The 20,079-nt window shown below is 40.4% G+C and overlaps 1 protein-coding gene across 1 annotated transcript; it reads left to right on the top strand.

The window, feature by feature from the left end:
• Window positions 1-1,029: 1,029 nt before the first annotated feature.
• Window positions 1,030-7,705, top strand: LOC149319764 (SH2 domain-containing protein 1B-like). Its single transcript, XM_089508157.1, has 4 exons — window positions 1,030-1,194; window positions 4,397-4,460; window positions 4,870-5,041; window positions 7,646-7,705. The coding sequence occupies exons 1-4, from the start codon at window positions 1,061-1,063 to the stop codon at window positions 7,687-7,689; spliced, it is 414 nt and encodes a 137-aa protein (XP_089364283.1). The 5' UTR covers window positions 1,030-1,060; the 3' UTR covers window positions 7,690-7,705.
• Window positions 7,706-20,079: the final 12,374 nt, after the last annotated feature.

Genomic DNA, 20,079 nt, shown 5'->3' on the forward strand with positions numbered 1-20,079 from the left:
GCTTAATGTTGAATATCAAAGGGGGGAAATGACCACAGAAGGTCTACATTAATTCATCCTAGATACTGAGAGCACTGAAATAGTAAAGACTTTCCATATCTTGAATCAACGAGTGATTGGAATGGTGACTTCAATGAAGAAATAATAAGGCTAGGATTGGCTAGGATTGGGAAAGGGCAACTATGAAAGAACTAGACAAGATCATAAAGTGTAAAGGCGTAACTCTGAACACTAAAGTCAGGATAGTTCAAGCCATGTTGTTCATCACCACGTATAGATGCAAAAGCTGGACAAAAAAAAGCTGCAAAAAAACAATAGAAAGAAAATTAATTCATTTGAGCTGTGATGCTGGAGAAGAGTGTTGAGGATACTGTGGACAGACAAAAAGACAAACAAATGGGTTTTAGAACAGATCAATCAGGCTGTTGTAGTTTGGCCACATCATGAGTTAAAAATGAATCACTAGAAAAGGCAATGATGCTAGGAAAGGTGGAAAGTGGAAGGCTGTAGAAAAAGAGGAAGACTACATGCATGTTGATCCTGGCAGACAAAGGCTTGGGTCTGTAGGATCTGAGCAGAGAGGTGGAGAACAGAGGGGCTTGGACAGGGTCATCATGACTCAAAGTCAAAGTCGACTCGAAGTCAAAGTCAACTCATTGGGCTGCACCTCAAAAGCAAAATGGAAGGCAGTTGTTCTTACATTTCTTGTGGTGGAAGGAAAGTGGGTAATGAATGATCAGTAATTAATTAGGTTAACTCTTCTCCTCTGTTCCCAGTGACTTCAAACCACAGCACTCTAGTTAAAAAAAAAAGGAAAAAAACTAAAACCTTTGATGATGACTAATCCACTTATCAGTTTTGAGTTTCCTGTTCTGTCTTCCTTTGTTTTGCATAAAGGAAAAAACAACAATCACATTGTAAAAATGACGCAACACAGTTGAAAGCCCAACATGCTGACTTCAACATCCTTTGCTCAACAGTATAGTTTTAGCTGAGGAGAGAACAGGTGTTCTTCTGACCTGAATTTTAAAACCTAGTCTGGAAGTAACTTTATAGGTAAATGGAACTACAGTATTACCATGGAAATATAACAAAAGAACACTGTGAAGAATTACTGAGCAAGGACAAAAACAATGGATGCTTTTTAATACGAGACAGTGAGAGCATACCAGGAGCTTTTTGCCTTTGTGTTTTGTAAGTATTTCTCTTACTAATATGCAAACTTGGTATCTTGAGTGAGTCTTTCCTTGGGAGAGAAGAACTTTAGTTCAGATACACTTAGCTATACCTTAACATCCACCAACATTTAAATATAAACTTTATAAGTCAACCTCATGTATAAATTGAGGGCAGGATTTGCGACCACAATTATGGATTTTGATATGACCCATGGATAAGTCGAGGGTAAAACGTAGGACCATGTAAAAAAGGATCGAAAGGATTAAGCAAAGGAAAACAATGTCAAAGAACTTACAATATTCCAGCATGCATAACTGTTTGTGTTCACAATAAAGGATGGATGGGTGAGAGAATAGAGGTGAGTCAGTGCTTCCAGGACAGATTATACTCTTGCCTTTTACCAGGAGATAGTTCCTTTTTTAAAATAAGAATTAAAGTACAGTACTAACATTGGCCCGTGGATAAGTTGACTCTGGTTTTTGGGGTCAATTTTTGGACTAAAATTTCTAGATTTATACGTGAGTATATAGAGTAAGCATGATTAACTTTGTATGGATTAGGTCCAACGATATTTGGGGAAGACTTACTCCATTTTTTGGAAAACTGAAAGTTCTTCCAGGCATGTGTACATATCATCCAAGCTACTGACTGTGCATTCATAAATCTAATGCTATTCTGCTTTTATTGCCATCTGCACTGTGAATCCTGACTGGATTGAAATGTGATTTTTAAAAGGTAAAATAGTTTTGTTTGAGTACAATTTTTGGCTCAGATATTTTCACGTGTCCAGTAAATGGTTTCAGAATTCCTAGTCGAGAAATGTCTGAACTTTGAATCTAAATAGCCCCCGAGGAAGTCCTTGGGAATATAAACAGGCCAAAACAAGGTGGGCTTTTAAAACTAATAGTGGCCCCATACAGACAGGCCAAAATAAAGCTGGTTCGGGTCACTCTGGAGGTATTCTGTTTAAATGATGCATGCGTACTAAGAATCCAGAAGCCGCGCCAAAGGCTCGATCCAGTACTAAGGACTGGAGTGCAGCTTTGGTGCAACTTCTGGACTTTTAGGACACATGCATCATTTAAACAGCATACCTCCAAAGTGACCCGAAGCAGCTTTATTTTGGCCTGTCTGTATGGGGCCGAAATAACCATCTTTTGAGCTTCTTGAGATGACACTGCAGTTTCTTCTGTGCATTACCCAGTTTCTGCTATTTTTTATTTTATTATTCATATCATAGCCACATGAAAGCATTCTGTCTCCTATGTCTCTTCTTCATGAGCAGACAGATTGGAGAGCTAGGCTAAAACTAACAAAATGAATTTCAATAAGGAGAAATATAAGGTACTACACTTAAGGAGAAAAAAAAATGAAATGCACAGATATAGGATAGGTGGTACCTGGCTTGACAATAGTACATGTGAAAGGGATCTAGGAGTCTTAGTTGACCACAAGCTGAACATAAATCAACAGTGTGATGCAGGAGCTTAAAAAACCAATATGATGCTAGCCTGCATCAAGAGCAGCGTACTGTCTAGATCAAGGAAAGTAATAGTACCACTCTATTCTGCTTTGGTCAGAGCTCACCTGGAATACTGTGTCCATTTCTGGGCACCACAATTCAAGAAATATATTGACAAGCTGGAATGTGTCCAGAGGAGGATGACCAAAATTGTGAAAGTCTGGAAACCATGCTCTATGAGGAGTAATTTATGGAGCTGAGTTTTTATTTTTTTTAGCCTGGAGAAGAGAAAATTGAGAAGTGACATGGTAACTATGTTTAAATACCTGATAAGATGTCATATCAAAGAAGGAGCAAGCCTGTCTTCTGCTGCTCCAGAGATTAGGCCATGGAGCAGTGGATTCAAACTACAGGAAAAAAGATTCCACCTAAATATTAGGAATAACTTCTTGACGGTAAGAGCTATTCAACAGTGGAATAGGTTGCTTCCAAGTGTGGTAGATTCTCCTTTTTGGGAGGTTTTTAAACAGAGGCTGGATGACCATCGGTTGGGAGTGCTTTGACTGTATATTCCTGCATGGAACGGTTGAACTTGGCGTCTTTTCTAATTGGTCCTTGGAACAGGAACAGTGAATCCCCTTTTTGATATGAAGGAAAATATGTAGAAGGGTGGACTAGCTGTGAAGGCAGTTCTGTATGAATTACATTTGTTAGATTATGGCAACTCTGGTCAGCACTGATCTCAACAGACTATAAGACTCAGTCAGTATGAAGCAGGTTGTTTCTTTAAATACTACCAGGTGTTGGAACTGCATATAGTTTCTGACATGTTACACTATGATTTTCCTCAAATATGTCTTGTCTAATTTGTCAGTTTAATTGTGTTCAGTTTATGGGCAAAATGAGATTTGATTGTCTGACACTTACAGTATATCTGTATGAACAGCTAGAAACAAGGGGGCCAAAAACAGTACTAGCTACTATCAGATATGTTTCTTCATACACAAAAGCAGTAAGAACTAATGCCAGTCCCAGTTAATTTCAGAAATTAGATTTCTGCAATCTACCAAGGAAATGCTTGCCATTTTTTCCACATTGTTAGATGTGAACTGCAGTTACATGTAACCACTGCTATACTTAGGTGTGCAGTTTTCTAGTACTGTGCACACTACTAGAAAACTGCACATCTAAGAACAGCAGTGGTTACATGCAACTGCAGTTCACATCTAACAATGTGGAAAAATGGCAAGCATTTCCTTGGTAGATTGCAGTCTTTATGAACAGAATAGTTTTTTTAAATGTTTTATTGCACAGATCTAAATTTTATTTATTTATTTATTTCATTTATATCCTGTCTTTGTCCAATAGTAGGACTCAAGGGAGCTAAGAACATATTTAAAAACAGTACAGATTAAAACTCTCTCTCTCTCTCTCTTTTTAAGTCACCTGTCAAGTTATAGCAACCCCATGAATTTCATAGGCAAGGAGTATTCATATTAAAACTATATAAAGTCACCAATAAAAGTATAAATATAAGAGTTATTTAATAAGCAATCAAAATAAGCAATTAAACAATTTATAATTTTAAAATTCATTAAAAGTCCATATAGAAAGCTTAAAAACTCCACCACATAACATCAAAACTGATAGGAAAGAGAGAAGGGTCCTCCCCTCTCTCTCTTGCTTGATTCTTCAAGATACATTGATATCTGAGTAAACTCACAAATCATTGTCTTTTACTTTTTAAATATTCAGCTATGAAGATTTTATCTACACTTACAGAATCTTCAGGAAACACAATGGACATTTTATGATCCAGGTAAGAAAAAGTCTTTCCCTAGATAGTAATTTATTCCATCACCTTAACCCTACAATGCACACAAAAATATATTCCAGCCAAATTCACAGACCATTTTGCACCATCTTTTTCATTTAACTATTTTTTTTAAAAAAACTGAAATGTATTTGAGCAAAGGTATTTTTGGTTATCCATTCTAACTAAATCCTGGTGGGAACCCATCTGTGATGGTCTGGATCCTGAATGAAATGGAACTGCGAAGGGTTAGAGTTTTCAGATATTAAGAAAATAAAAACTAATTATGAGGCTGTGCTGATTCCCTGAAATCAGTCTGTTTTCTTCAGTCAGCATTCTTTTGAGTCAGGAAGAATTCCTATTCACACATTTCAGAATTAAAAGTAATTTTAACTACAAGATCCTTATTCTGCAGACTTCAGAAGGTGCTCAAAAACAGGACTTCAGAACGCTGAAGGACTTAATAGCCACCTTTGAAAAACCAAATCAAGGGCTGGTCATCAATCTGCGCTACCCTGTAAATAGATCTACATCAAGCCAACAACCTCAGAATGTCTATGCGGATGGTGAAGATTATATCAACTTTGGTAAGAGGTATAAAAATAAATAAGCATGGAATACTATGTTGTATAATGCTCATGCCATATACAAAGGCATACAAAAGTTCAAAGAAACTGATTTTTCTAAAATAAAAATTAACAAAAACCAGGTAGTATGATGACTTTTGTGAGAGGTAACAGAACTATAGAACAAAGGCTTAACTGTAAATAAAATGGCCTTCCAGTATACACACACACACACACACACACACACACACACACACACGGTGAACTAATGATACCATGATTGATAATTTGAGAGATTTACTAGCACTGGGAATATTCAAATTCATATCCTCTGACATTAAGATCACACAACTTGATTTTGACTGCATCTGCACTGCATAAATAATGAAGTTTTACATTACTTATTATTATTATTATTATTATTAACCTTTATTTATGAAGCGCTGTAAATTTAAATTTAACTGCTATGGCCAAATATTAAAGAATTCTGGAATTTGTAAGTTGTTGTAGTATGAGAGCTCTCTGACAGAGAAGGCTAGATATCTCACAAAACAACAAATCCCAGAATTCTATATCATTGAGCCACAGCAGTTAAAGCGCTGTCAAACTGCATTATTTCTGCAGTGTAGATGCAGCCTTAATCTTTTAAGCTCAATTTGCTTTGCAGGATTTTTGCAAGTGAAAAACTGGGAGAGAGTGGCAGGGATAGAATTCTAGTTTTTCAGAGGAATGTGGGATCAAAACTTTTACAATAAACAAATTAAACCATTAGAAATCATATAGAAAGATGTGTATGCACACATACACACACTGGAAGTTTGCCGGGGGGGAGGGGGGACATAGGTCTAAAAAGGCTTTTTAAAAAAGCATAAAAACCTTCATGGGTTTACAAAACTACTGCTGCACTTCTTACATTATTAAAAACCTTTTGCATTAATAGAAATTTCCAGCCAATTATTCAGGCGGGATACTGGCCTAAATCCAACTGTTTGTCTCAACTAAGGTAACACTTTCAATCAATGGAAATTACTAAGTGTCGACCTACAGAATTCCCATTCAGTGGGTCTACCTTAGCTGGACTACCTATAATTGGATATAGACCAGTTTTACTGTAAATTAATTATTTTTAATACATATTATCAGACAGCACGGTGTAGTGCTTTGAGCTCTAGACTGCAGAAACCTTTTGAGGTACCTAATTTTAAACTGGTAAATTTTGTTACAATTCCAGTTTGGTGCAAATCCTACAGACATCAAGCAATGGTGATACACGTAGCTAATGTTGGAAGGGGAAAAAAACTACTTAAATTTGAGTCTTATTTGAACATGCAGAGATGCCTTTCACTCACATTCTTTAGGCTTATATCTACTGTTAAAACGAATACTTTAATATTTTATATCAAAATCTGCTTGTACTACTACTATTATTACTCATCATAAGGATTCAAAGGCACCCTTTCTCTGATCAAAAATTGTTAAATTAGGTGGATTTGCAAGCAACTCCTCAGTTTATATCTTATGAAATAGCCCTAAGGTATAGGAGCAAAAAGAGAGTTCAGTCCTCTTGGTATTGTTTCACTGGTCATAGGGTTGCCATAGCTGAGGACCTCCAAACCGGGACAAATGTAGGACAAGGTTCAAAAATGTAGGACCTTTTTTTTAAATTTCCTTGTCCTCCTTCTCCTTCCTAGCTTGGGAGGAAGCCTCGGGCTGCTCCCAGGCCGGGAAGGAGTGTGGGGGCTGCCTGTCATGACGGCCATCGCCGCAGTGGCAAGCGGCCTCCTCCTCGGCCTCGCAGAGGCCTTGAAGGACCCCACAGCCAGAGCTCCGACCGCGGAGCTGCTTCCAGGGCCTCCAAAGGGGCCTGGGGAGAGCTCCTCCCAAGCCCCAGAGGCCTTGGAGGAGTGCTCCGCGATCGCGGAGCCGCTTCCAAGGCCTCCCTGGGGCCTGGGGACAGCTTCTCCCAAGCCCCAGAGGCCTTGGAGGAGTGCTCCGCGATCGCAGAGCCGCTTCCAAGGCCTCCAAAGGGGCCTGGGGAGAGCTCCTCCCAAGCCCCAGAGGCCTTGGAGGAGTGCTCCGCGATCGCGGAGCCGCTTCCAAGGCCTCCAAAGGGGCCTGGGGAGAGCTCCTCCCAAGCCCCAGAGGCCTTGGAGGAGTGCTCCGCGATCGCGGAGCCGCTTCCAAGGCCTCCCTGGGGCCTGGGGACAGCTTCTCCCAAGCCCCAGCCTCCAGGCCCTCGCTGGGAGGGGGGTGTCCTGGGGGCGGGGCCAAACTGGGGTGGGACCGTGTGGACCCGCCGCAAACCGGGAAAGTCCCGCCCCCAGGTGGGATATGGCAAGCCTAACTGGTCAGCATAGGGAATGGGGACTGAAAGCAGATAAAGATGCCAGACTGTGCAGGATCAAACCTGATGACAGGCAATAGCTCAGATGTTAAGCTAGTTTGGATTTAAAAAAATGACACTAAATGTGAGAATCTGCCAATGAAAGGGCTGCACACAGGACCCTAACTTATGACTAGGGCCAGCCTGACATTTCGTCGTCCTGGACCTAGACATAACAGAAAATGATTCCCTTCCATACTCAAGAGTTAGAAAAATATGGCTTATCTTTTTTCACTTCACAGAAGCTGAAGGCAGTGATTATGTGGATGTATTGCCTGACTCCTGACTGAAAGACCTGATTCATCTCAGTTTGCTCCATTTCAGAATGGAAATTCATCTTCAGTGGGTTACAACAGTACTGACTAGATTTTGTTCATTTGTTTGGACTTTGTCTTCCCCTTCTCTCTGACATGCCTTAAAAAATAATATGTCTTGTACCTCTGTATAATAGTACTAAAAATCAAATCTTTTCAACATTATTCACTCTGTACTCATGTGACTGGAGTCTAGACTTAGTCATACTTAGTGAGAATCACGAGGTCCTCCAGATATAGTTGGACTACATCCCCCAGCATTCCTCCATACCAATTATGTTGGCTAGGGCTGCTGGGACTTACTGTCAAACATCCAGAGGGCCTCATGATTCTTATTGTTGTTATAAAGACTGATACAGTAATGATACACACACATCACAGCATCTGTTTCATAGTACAGTAGTACTTTAAATGTACATTTGCCTTTCCTTGATCCTGGAATACAGATCCCATGAATGCATTTGGTATTTGGATCTTTCTAATTTTTTTAACTGCTTGAAATGTTTTTCTAATTTGTTTTTCCTTGCATGTATACTATCTTAGTTTCATTATTCATGTTCTTTTTATCTTATTCCCTACAAAAATTAAAAAAAAAACCCACCTGTATACTTAGGAAGAGTTTGTCAAAATGTATTTGGCTGTGCTGTTTACGTTTTGTACATCATTGGGGTGCATCTATGTTTTTACTGTGTTAAACTTGGTAACAGCAAATCATCATCCATATTTGTTTTGGAATACATGCTCTTATATGTATTGGAATTCAGTATTTTATAGTGATTTTGTAAGTCTGGATTCAAGCACTAGCTAAAATACTCACCCAGTGGAAGAAATATTTGTGGTCCTGATTATGTGGGCTCAGGTCTAGATGTATAGATAGTCATAATCATTAAGGAGGGAAAGACTTTAGGAGCCTAGTTTTAACATTTTCAGAATCTTAGCATTTATCTTATTAGCATATGAACTTGTTATATCAGTGACAACACAATCTTCATCCATTTTGCAACTTGAATTCAGTTTCTGGCAGCCACAAATGCAAGTGAGTGTTTCATCATTTTTAAAATAAATAAATAATAATAATAATAATAATAATAATAATAATAATTATAGCTTTATTTCTATCCCGCCTTTCCATAGATCAAGGCGGCGTACAATAGTGGGATTTATCATCCCGATGACAGATAAAAATTACAATAAAAACATTACAATATCAGCATAAAAACAATGGCAAAATACCTGTTGTACATGCCATTCAGACCTGTAATTTTAACACTGCCGTTTAAGACCGCTTTAACTGCCCTGGGTCAATGCTAGGGAATTCTGGGAACTGTAGCTTTGTGAGACATTTACCCTTCTCTGTCAGAGAGCTGTGGTGCCACAATGAAATATAACTCCAATGATTCCCCAACACTGATCCAGGGCAGTTAAAGCAGTCTCAAACTGGATCATTTCTGCAGTGTGTTTTTGGACTATAGTGATACTGTAATCTTTAGGACAATTTCAGCCTATGGGGCTCCTGTGCCATCTCATGAAAAACCTAATAAAGTATTTAGGACATTCTTATGTCCTAAATACACAATGCACTCTGAATGTTTTTAAAGACCTGGTTTTCCATCATCTCTTTCCCCCCACACTGACACATCTTTCTCCATGTTAAAAGGGTTTTTAAAAGTGCAAGGGTTCCTTAGAGAGTAAATAGTCAAGAAGGAATTTGCCATCCAGTTTAATAGGTTTCACCAACTCATTGACTTGTTTAGACTTGGGGGAAGATAGCACACACAGGTCTTGTTCCCACTGCATTTAAATCGGGATTGGAATCTGGGTTAAACGGGCATGGTTCCCCCGAATCTGATTTTAGAAATCGATTCAGAAAGGGGGGGGCATGCTTTTTGACCATTTTTACCCACTTAAACCTGTTTAAAGACCTCCAAGAAGGGAGATTCCACCATTCTCCAAGGGAGTGTGTTCCACTGTCGAACAGCCCTTGCTGTCAGGATTGACAGTAATATTGAGGTGTAATCTCTTTTCCTGCAGCTTGCATCCATTGTTCCAGGTCCTAGTCTCTGGAGCAGCAGAAAACAAGCTTGCTCCCTCCTCAATATGACATCCCTTCAAATATTTAAACAGGGCTTTACTATGACATTTTCTATAATGGGACTTGAGCATCCATGGATTTTGGTATGCATGGGGGGGGTTCAGGAACCGAACCCCAGTGGACAGCAAGGACCCACTCTATCTGTAATAGTTATTAAAAAAAAAACAGTGCTGGGATGCAAACCTCTAAAAATCACTGTGTTTGTAACCAGCAATAAAAACAGTATTATTCCATCCAGCATTTGTTTCTGTAAAAAAATTAACTGATTTTAAATGTTTTGATATCTTTCAGTACACAGTGTCTAAAACAATCAATAAATACTTCATTCATAAATAATTTGCTTTTATTTCTACAGCAAAGTTGTACAGTTTAAACTTTTCAGAGTCACCAGACTAAACCTTCAGATTTTACAGGAGGAAAAGTGTTGGGAATGTTTTCCTGGGGAAAATCATTCCTGTAGATATGGCCAATGAGACCTCAGAAAATATGGGGATTTTCACTGGGATCAGGAAATACCCTTAAGATTAAGGGACTCAGTGCAAGGATGATGCCACTCTCATATCATATGGTATCTATATGGTTGCTACTGCTAATATTAGGCTCCCACAAGGAATAGGCCCAATGTAACTTAATCACATCAATTCAAGTTTCTGAAATATTTCTAGGAATAAAGGCAAAATGGAAAGCAAAACCAGCATCCATTTTCTGTCTTTTCTACAAAGTTATTTCTTAAAAAAACAGGGATAGAAAAATAAACATTAAATAGAAATGTGGAAGTATATAAATTTGAATATATGTGTATGCATGTGTTAGAGATGTAAAATTTCCCCGGGGCTGGAAATTTTTAACAAAAATTGAAAAAAAATGCATTTTTGGTACTCTTTACAAATTGAAAGTAAACTTTTTTATTTTAGGGATGTAAAAAGTGAAATATGTAGATTGATTAGACATAGAGTTACCTTGTTTCAGATATTAAAAGTCCAGGTTATTCAAAAAACAATTACAAACAAACTGGATTTATATTTTAAAAACTTAGTTGTTACAAATATATATAATGTCCTAAAATGTAAGGAACACTTGAACTATAAGCAGTCTTTTGGTTTTGACACTCAATGCAGAGCAAACAAAAAATCTCCAACAGAACAAATTATTATCAATTAACAAATCATTAACACTAGTAAAACAAACATTTTTGTCTCCTTTACTTCTCCATAGTGTCAAGCATATGTAACATATTTTTAAAAGAACTAAGAAAAGGAAACCAAGACCAGGCATCCAATGATATTATATATGGTGTTATATAAAATCATATAAAAATCTTGCTCTTGCATTGCTTTTAAGAAATGTTTTGGGGGCAGTGAGTCTGTGAAAACATTGTCTTACATATTCATAATTCATTCCCCCTCCTCCCAATTTGTCTGGTGGAAAAAGGCTTCAAAAAGATGGGGAGAAAGTTTCCTCCCAAATTTTTCACACACACACCCCCCCCCCCCAGCCTTCATTGTGGATGTGTGCACACATATGTGCACTGCATATGCCTACTACCACTGAAATGTTCTTACTGAACTTTTCCTCCCCTCTTCTCACAGCATTTCTGCAGGAACCTGTACAAATCATTTTTCTGGTGTGCTTTTCATTTTCTATAATGGTACAATACATTCTTTGTATCGTTAGGATTTTTCAAAATCATAGTTTTATAATGCAAACCTCTCTCTTCATGCTTATCAAGCAGACTGAGGAAAGATGAGCATTTATGATGCTATAGCAAAGCCATGCTGCCTGTTTCTTTGTAGCAAAAACAAAAACAAACTACAGTAGCTTTCTATAAAACAAAATCCCAAATCCACAAAGTGTGATACCTTTATTGGCCAGCCAAAATGCACAAAGCACATCATGCAAGCTTTCGAAGCTTCACTGGCTTTATTAGGCAAAAGATGTACGTTTTATGTAGATAGTGTCTAATGCCCATGACTCCAGCACAGTCACTCTTTCTTCCTCCTGTACAATTTTTAACACTTTTTATCTGATGAAGAAGCCACTGGAGCTTCCAAAGTTAGCATGACATATTTTGCACATTTTGGCTTGGCAATAAAAGTATCACTCTTCTGTGGATTGTGGATTTCATTTCATTTTGTTTTATGACCAGCATGGGCACCTCTGAATATGTATCAATAACTTTCTAGAAAAATGAGAACAAAACTTTTGTGTGGGGAAAATAATCTTTATTGAGTTGGAAATCTTTGTCGATCTGATACAAATAATTCAGGGATCTACTAGTAGATTCCAATGTAGTTCTGCCTATCCTTCAATTTAAAACCCCTTTTCCTGTAAGATGTGAATCCACTCACCAAACCTTTAGCATAAAGGAAAATCAATGGATTCCATCGTCTACATAACAGCACTTCAACAACTGAAGCTCCTTGTTCGGCTTACGTGCACTTTGTATGTATAAAAGCATGACAGAAGCTGATGGAAAATAGGTTAGTGCTTCACTTACACAGGATTTAACACTTTCATGTTGGTTTAATATATTAGCAAGTTTATGTTATTTTAATAAGACACCTGTGGCCACAGGAAATAGCAATTAACACCCAGCTTGCTGCCTTTACTCTATTGCTTCAAATGATAGAAGACAATTGGACAGATTTAGGCACACAATCAGTATAGCAAGTAACGGTTCCAGCAAGGAGTTTTGTAAGATAAACATCACTGGACACCAGCCAGAAAGTATTATACAGAGCAAAGGTCCGTAACACTGGAAGCGGTGTGCTGAACTAAAGTTTTCGGATCTTCTGAGGAAGACCTCCTTGGTCTCCCATCACCCTCACAGGTACATCTGGTGGGATCCAGTGGCATCCCTAGGGTTGGTGTCACCCGGAGAGGTAACTCATGGTGTCACCCCCCCAATTGACCTCTTCCCATTTCACACCACACAGAATACTTAGCAATCCTCTTTTGCACTAATGTTACTCATAAATCGTAATTCCCATATAGCACTGAGTGTAATGCTAATATTTGTGACAACCAGCAAAATTAAAATTGTACCTTCAAATTACAAGATCATATGCACAACTTAAATGTATTTACATATGCATAGTGAATATTTGCTTAAAATGTGATTTTTTTAAAAAATTAAAAATAATATTTTTAATTTAAAAAATAAATTTTAAAATTTAAAATTTGAATTTTAAAAAATTCTGGGGCTTCTCCTTTCTCCTCCCACTGAGCTTTACCCCACTCCCACCATCTTTTAAAGCACTTTAAAGGGAAACAGATCAATGCCATAGACCATTTCTGCCCAAAGGTAGGTGTTTGAGGAGCAATGGTATTACCCCCTTCTTAGGGTTTCACCTGGTGTGGTCTGCACCGCCACACCCCCATAGTGGTGCTACTGGTGGGAGCACTGAACTAAAGTTTTGGGATCTTCTGAGGAAGTCCTCCTTGGTGTCTCATCACTCTCACAGGTACAACTGGTGGGAGCACTGAACTAAAGTTTTGGTATCTTCTGAGAAAGTCCTCCTCGGTGTCCCATCACCCTCATAGGAACATCTGGTGGGAGCACTGAACTAAAGTTTTGGTATCTTCTGAGAAAGTCCTCCTCGGTGTCCCATCACCCTCATAGGAACATCTGGTGGGAGCACTGAACTAAAGTTTTGGGATCTTCTGAGGAAGTCCTCCTTGGTGTCTCATCACTCTCACAGGTACAACTGGTGGGAGCACTGAACTAAAGTTTTGGTATCTTCTGAGAAAGTCCTCCTCGGTGTCCCATCACCCTCATAGGAACATCTGGTGGGAGCACTGAACTAAAGTTTTGGTATCTTCTGAGAAAGTCCTCCTCGGTGTCCCATCACCCTCATAGGAACATCTGGTGGGAGCACTGAACTAAAGTTTTGGTATCTTCTGAGAAAGTCCTCCTCAGTGTCCCATCACCCTCATAGGAACATCTGGTGGGAGCACTGAACTAAAGTTTTGGTATCTTCTGACAAAGTCCTCCTCGGTGTCCCATCACCCTCATAGGAACATCTGGTGGGAGCACTGGAGAGAGTCTTCTGGATGGCCACAGTCCAACTCCCTTCCTAGACTGGCTGCTGCCCTAACAAGGTGAAGACTTTCTATTTGGTTTCAGCAGCCCTTTGAGGACTGATTGCTCATGGGGGAAGAGACTTTAATAATGTGCTCTATTGCCAGTATTTGTGGGTTTTCTTTTTTTTTTTTAATGGCCATGCTTGAAGTGCTTTGGATTCTATAGTTCCTTTATATTCTAACATTTGTATGTTTCAATGATATAAACCTTTAGCTGTATCTAACTTTTGTAAGCCACCCTGCGTCCCAAGGCTGGGGAAAAGGTAGAGAATAAACAAATAAATAGGAAACAACTTTGGTTCTAGTACTGCAGTAATAGGCACTCTGGGAGCAATTCCAAATGAACCGATAAAACGCCTGAATGGTCCAGAACACACTGGAGACATAATCCATCTTGAGACCACTTTAAGTGCCCTGTCTGAATATTAGGGAATTCTGGGGACTGTAGTTTTGTGAGACATTTAGCCTCCTCTGTCAGAGAGCTGTGGTGCCACAATAAACTACAATTTCCAGGATTCCTTGACACTGAGCCAGGGAGGTTAATGCCATTTCAAACTGGATTATATCTGTAGAGTGTTTTGGACCAATGAAATCACCATAGTTAGCATCAGAATAGCACATTTTAAAAAATGACACTTTGAAAATGATACTTCAGTGATACCTGGATTCTTAAATAGAATCTGAATCACTGATGGTCCCAAACTCCAGCTGGTAACACCTAGCACACCATGAAACCAATAATAATAAAAAAGAAGAAAGAAAAAAGATCCAGAGGCATGAATAAAGATCCAGATGCAATGAAGTGGACTGGGCAGGCAAGGAAAGTATTCCAGTTTGTACATGACAGTCAAAAGGATAAACACATTTATACTTGTGAGGCCAGGCAGCTAGACAGTTGGAAGCAGGAACAAGAGGGGCCTTTGTAAGGTCCTGATGTACAGCTTGGGAATGTGCACTTCTACAGATGTTGTTAGACTGCAACTGCCATCAGCCCTAGCATAAAGTAATGATGAGTATTATGGAAACTGCAGTCCAGCAATATCTGAGAGGCTACACATTCCCTGCTGATGTTCCAAAGAAATGACACTGTAAGAAACTTCTCAGAAATAAATGCCATAAAAGAAATAGAACTGCTTACACAGCTTCTAGCACAGTCAAAGCATAATAACATATTTTGGAGGTGGAAGAAGAAGATAATGAGAACAAAGTATTTGTCCAATTGAACAAAGCAAGTCAGTTATTTCAGGAACACATTCAATGCATGCAAACCGATTAGGAAAAGGATGTCATAAGAGATAATGATGAGCAAGGATGGTTACAGATTATCCTTGCAAAACATTTCATAGAATCACAGTGTGAATACACACCCAACTAAAGGTGGTGGCAGGTTTTGGTGTGCAACGCCGGTACCCTGGTGAGATCAAACTCTTCTACCCAAAAAGGCTCTGATGCTGAATGTAAAGTTCAAAAGGGGGGAAGTTTAATTTAAAGAACAAAAATAAAGAGTTTTCTCCTCCCCAGCTCTAAACAAAAGATACTTTACAGTTTCAGCAATCTTCAGGATGTCATCTCTCTGGGTTTGATCTTGGTTTGATCTCCTCTCTCAATGGAGCTGGTGCAGGGTCTTTCAGCTCCTGATCTCTTTGTCTTCTTTGATGCTGGTAACTAATTTGGATAACTTGTTCTTGGTAACTAAATCGGCTAACTAGTTCCTGGTAACTGATTCTGCTAACATGTAAGAAATGCCCTTTCCGGCTGTCTGGGCCTGTTTGCCACCAAAAGGCAGCTCTCTGCCAGCTCACAGCAAAGACTGCTCCAAACTAAAAGCCTCTAGCTAAAGCAGAGCATGCTGGGAAAGGGCAAACCAAACCTGGAAAAATGCAGGGGATCCTACATCTCCTCCCACAACTAATACAATGAACTTTCCTACACTAACATTTTCTATGGCCTGAACCAACACAAAAGAAAATGTAGGGGGAGATTCAAATAGTCCTGGCAGGACATCACGCATAGAATCATAGAATCATAGAGTTGGAAGAGACCGCAAGGGCCATCCAGTCCAACCCCTGCCATGCAGGAACTCTCAATCAAAGCATCCCCAACAGTTGGCCATCCAGCCTCTGCTTAAAGACCTCTAAGGAAGGAGACTCCACTACACTCCAAGGGAGTGTGTTCCACTGTCAAACAGCTCTTACTGTCAGGAAGTTCTTCCTAATGTAGAGGTGGATTCTCTTTTCCTGTAGCTTGCATCCAATGCTCCAGGTCAGGGGTAGGCACCCTTTTTAAGCCGGGGGCCGGGTTGGTGTCCCTCAGACAACTGGGGGGCCGAAGCCGGTGGGGTGGAGCTTCCACCCCCGGGGGCGGGGCCGCGTGCCGGGGGTGGAGCTTCCACCCCCAGGGGCGGAGTTTCCACCCCCAGGGGCCAGGCCACCTCCTCTTTGCCGGCCCCTGACGGGGCCCCAGGACCTGTCAAAGGCCGGGAAAGAGCCGGCGGGGACCGCCAGCGCTGGAGGCCTCCCCGTCTTTGCTGGCCCCTGACGCCAGGGGCCCACTGCCGCCGTCAGAGCCCTCCTGGAGGGCCCCAGCGACAGCAACTGGCCTCCCAGGGGCCCTCTGCCGCCGTCGGACCCCTCCTGGAGGGCCCCAGCGATGGCAACGGGCCTCCCAGAGGCCCGGTGCGGCTGCTGGAGCCCTGTTTCAGGGCTCCGGAGGCCGCAGCGGGCCTCTTAATGGGCGCCGCCATTTTGCCCTTCAAAATGGCGGCCAAAGCCGCTGAGATTGGCGGCGATTTCGGCGGCAGGAGGGACCGGGGGCCGGCGGAAAGGCGCCCGTGGGCCGGATCCGGCCCACGGGCTGGAGGTTGCTAACCCCTGCTCCAGGTCCTAGTCTCTGGAGCAGCTGAAAACAAGTCAGCTCCCTCCTCAGTATGACATCCCTTCAAGTATTTAAACAGGGCTATCATATCACCTCTTAACCTTCTCTTCTCCAGGCTAAACATTAAGTCGTTCTTCATAGGACATGGTTTCCAGATCTTTCACCATTTTAGCCGCCCTCCTTTGGACACGTTCCAGTTTTTCAACATCCTTTTTAAATTGTGGTGCCCAGAACTGGACATAATATTCCAGGTGGGGCCTGACCAAAGCAGAATAGAGTGGCACTATTACTTCCCTTGATCTAGATACTATACTGATGCAGCCTAAAATAGCATTGGCTTTGTTAGCTGCCGCATCACACTGTTGACTCATGTTCAACTTGTGGTCTACTTGGACTCCCAGATCCCTTTCACGCATAGTTTCGTTCAGCCATGTGTCTCCTGTCCTATATCTGTGCATTTTATTTTTCTGCCCTAAGTGCAGTACCTTACATTCTCCGTGTTGAACTTCATTTTGTTAACTTTGGCCCAACTTTCTAGTTTATTCAGGTCATTTTGAATTTTGATCCTGCCCTCTGGGGTGTTAGCTACTCCTAATTTGATGTCCTCTGCAAATTTGATAAGTATGCTCCCAATTCTGGCATCCAAGTCATTGATAAAGATGTTGAATAGCACTGGGCCCAGGACAGAGCCCTGTGGGACCCCACTGGTCACTTCTCTCCAGGCTGAAAAGAGCCATTGGTGAGCACCCTTTGGGTTTGGCCGGTCAACCAATTATAAATCCATGTAACAGTTACCTTGTCTAGCCCATATTTTCAAGTTTGTTTGCAAGAATGTCATGGGAAACCTTGTCAAAGGCCTTACTGAAATCAAGACATACTATATCCACAGCATTCCCTTCATCCACCAAGCTGGTAATTTTATCAAAAAAAGATATCAGATTTGTCTGGCATGATTTGTTTCTCTGAAACCCATGTTGACTTTTTGTGATTATGGCATTGCCTTCTAGATGTTCACAGACTCTCTGTTTAATGATCTGCTCCAGAATCTTTCCTAGAACTGATGTCAGACTAACTGGACGATAATTGTTGGGATCCTCTTTTTTCCCCTTTTTGAAGACTTCTCCTGTTCGCCAAGAGTTCTCAAAGATTATTGCCAATGGCTCCGATATTACTCCTGCCAGTTCTTTTAATACCCTTGGATGTAGTTCATCTGGTCCTGGAGATTTATATTTATATCTCCTTACTACTGAAAATTATTCTAACATCTGAAGAAATCCACAAGAAAACAAAATCCCCTTCCCATACTAGGAGAGATTTAAGAATCTTGCACTTCCCCTGGTTTTTCTGTATGGTTGCTTTATCATTTTTATAGCATTTACATTTTGTAGTTTGTTTCTCATTATGCTTCTCTTTGTTCCTCTTGCTTTCAGTACTCTGGCTTTCTACCAGAGTCAGCCAAGTCATTGGGGTTCAGTAGCAACACAAAACACCCCACAACTTTTTCACCATCACCGGAGCTTCAGGCTGTCTGTGCCCTTGAGCAACAGCTGCTTCATTTCTAGGGTGCAGGCGGGTGCCAGGGTATACTTCTGCAGTGCAGAACCACTTCGTTGTACTTTTGAGGGTTCCTTAGGAATGGTTTTTAGGCTTATTTTAAACAACTGTAATTCTAGCAACAAATTTGACAGTAGTGGGTATGGGAGGGAGAGACAAGATCTATAATAATAATAATAATAATAATAATAATGGGTCCACATTGCTTTAGATTCCAGTTGGTAGAATTCAGATACAGCCATGTCAGTCTGTAGAATCAAGATGTAGAGAGATCTTGTAGCACCTTTGAGACTAACTGAAAGAAGTAGGCAGCATGAGCTTTAGTAGGCTTCAGTCTATTTCCATCTGAGGAAGTAAACTGAAGTCTACGAAAGCTCCCGCTGCCAACTTCTTTTGTTCCTTTAGTCTCAAAGGCGCTACAAGATCTCTTTGTATATTAGATTCCAGTTGTCACAAAGCTGGGCCTTCAGTCCTGTACTTTTTTGGGGAGTAGGTCCCATTGAACTCAGCGGATCTTAGGGCCCGAATGGACAGGCCAAAATAAAGCTGCTTCAGGTCACTTTGGAGATATGCTGTTTAAATGAAACAGGCATCTTAAGAGGCCAGAAGCTGTGCCAAAGCTGCACTCTAGTCCTTAGGACTGGAGCATGGCTTTGGCATGGCTTCTAGCCTCTCAGGACGCATGGATTATTTAAACAGCATGCCTCCAAAGTGACCTGAAGCAGCTTTATTTTGGTCTGTCTGATCAGGCCCTTACTTTTCAGAAGACATGCTTGAAGTCCTTTTAATTCTATTGATAGTTTCATTGTATTTTAACTTTTGTATGTTTAAATGATATTAACTGTTAGCTGTGTCTAACTTTTGTAAGCCACCCTGTGTCCCAAGGCTGGGGAAAAGGTAGGGAATAAATAAATAAATAAGAAACAACGTTGGGTCTAGTTCTTCAGTAATTGACACTCTGGGAGCAATCCCAAATGGACTGATAAAACAGCTGAATGAAATCACCATTGATAGGATCGAAACAGTACCCTTGAATACGTATCACGCTGTTAAGATTTTGCGTTAATAACAACAATTTGCTCCTTCAGGAAGCAAACCAAGGAACAAGTGCCCGGCATAGCTGCCTCATTCTACCTAATGACAGTGCTAAGTCTGAGTATGTGTTACGTATTCACAGTATGAGGCATTATTACTTACCCCTTGCTTAAAGGCATTTCTCACATGTAGTACTGGCAGCAGACAGGCTTGCAGAACTTACCTTTTACAAGGGGGGAAATTAGGTCACACCAGATCTTGGGAGAAAACAATGATCGGGTGGAATTTCTTATCAGATCTATGAGACATACAGTGTGGCATTTTATTTTAGACATTTACAAACCACTCTGTAACAAGGTTCTCGAGGAAGATTACAAACGAATTCTTAAACAATGAAAAAATAATAATGATGCAAGTACAAAATCTGTATCTGTAGTGGCTACAGATGAAAACAGTGATAAAGAAGCATAACTAAAAATAACTCAGTAGGCCACTGTAGATGGTAAAGAATCCCCACTATGTAGACAGTCTCTTCTGTACATCGATTGCAGCAAAAACAACACCACATTCAGTACTAACACATTCCTATGGTAGTAGCTTTTCTCCTCCCCGTGGGATGCTTAAGTAAATTATACATAAATATGGGTATCAGGGAAGGCAGGGAGTATGATTCCCAAAAGTAAAAAGTTGTCATTTTTTTTACTTTCCATTTGCTTTATTTTCA

Source organism: Sceloporus occidentalis, unplaced genomic scaffold, assembly GCF_023333645.1.
Source record: "Sceloporus occidentalis isolate IW3139 unplaced genomic scaffold, rSceOcc1.0.p SCAF_2, whole genome shotgun sequence".
Classification (NCBI taxonomy): domain Eukaryota; kingdom Metazoa; phylum Chordata; class Lepidosauria; order Squamata; family Phrynosomatidae; genus Sceloporus; species Sceloporus occidentalis.

What these genes read in the sequence shown, in the direction of transcription:
- LOC149319764 (XM_089508157.1), top strand. Translation starts at nt 1,061, where the DNA reads ATGGAACTACAGTATTACCATGGAAATATAACAAAAGAACACTGTGAA. An exon ending in GCTTTTTGCCTTTGTGTTTT is followed by an intron (nt 1,195 to 4,396) that starts GTAAGTATTTCT and finishes TTAAATATTCAG; the next exon opens with CTATGAAGATTTTATCTACA. An exon ending in TGAAGATTATATCAACTTTG is followed by an intron (nt 5,042 to 7,645) that starts GTAAGAGGTATA and finishes TTCACTTCACAG; the next exon opens with AAGCTGAAGGCAGTGATTAT.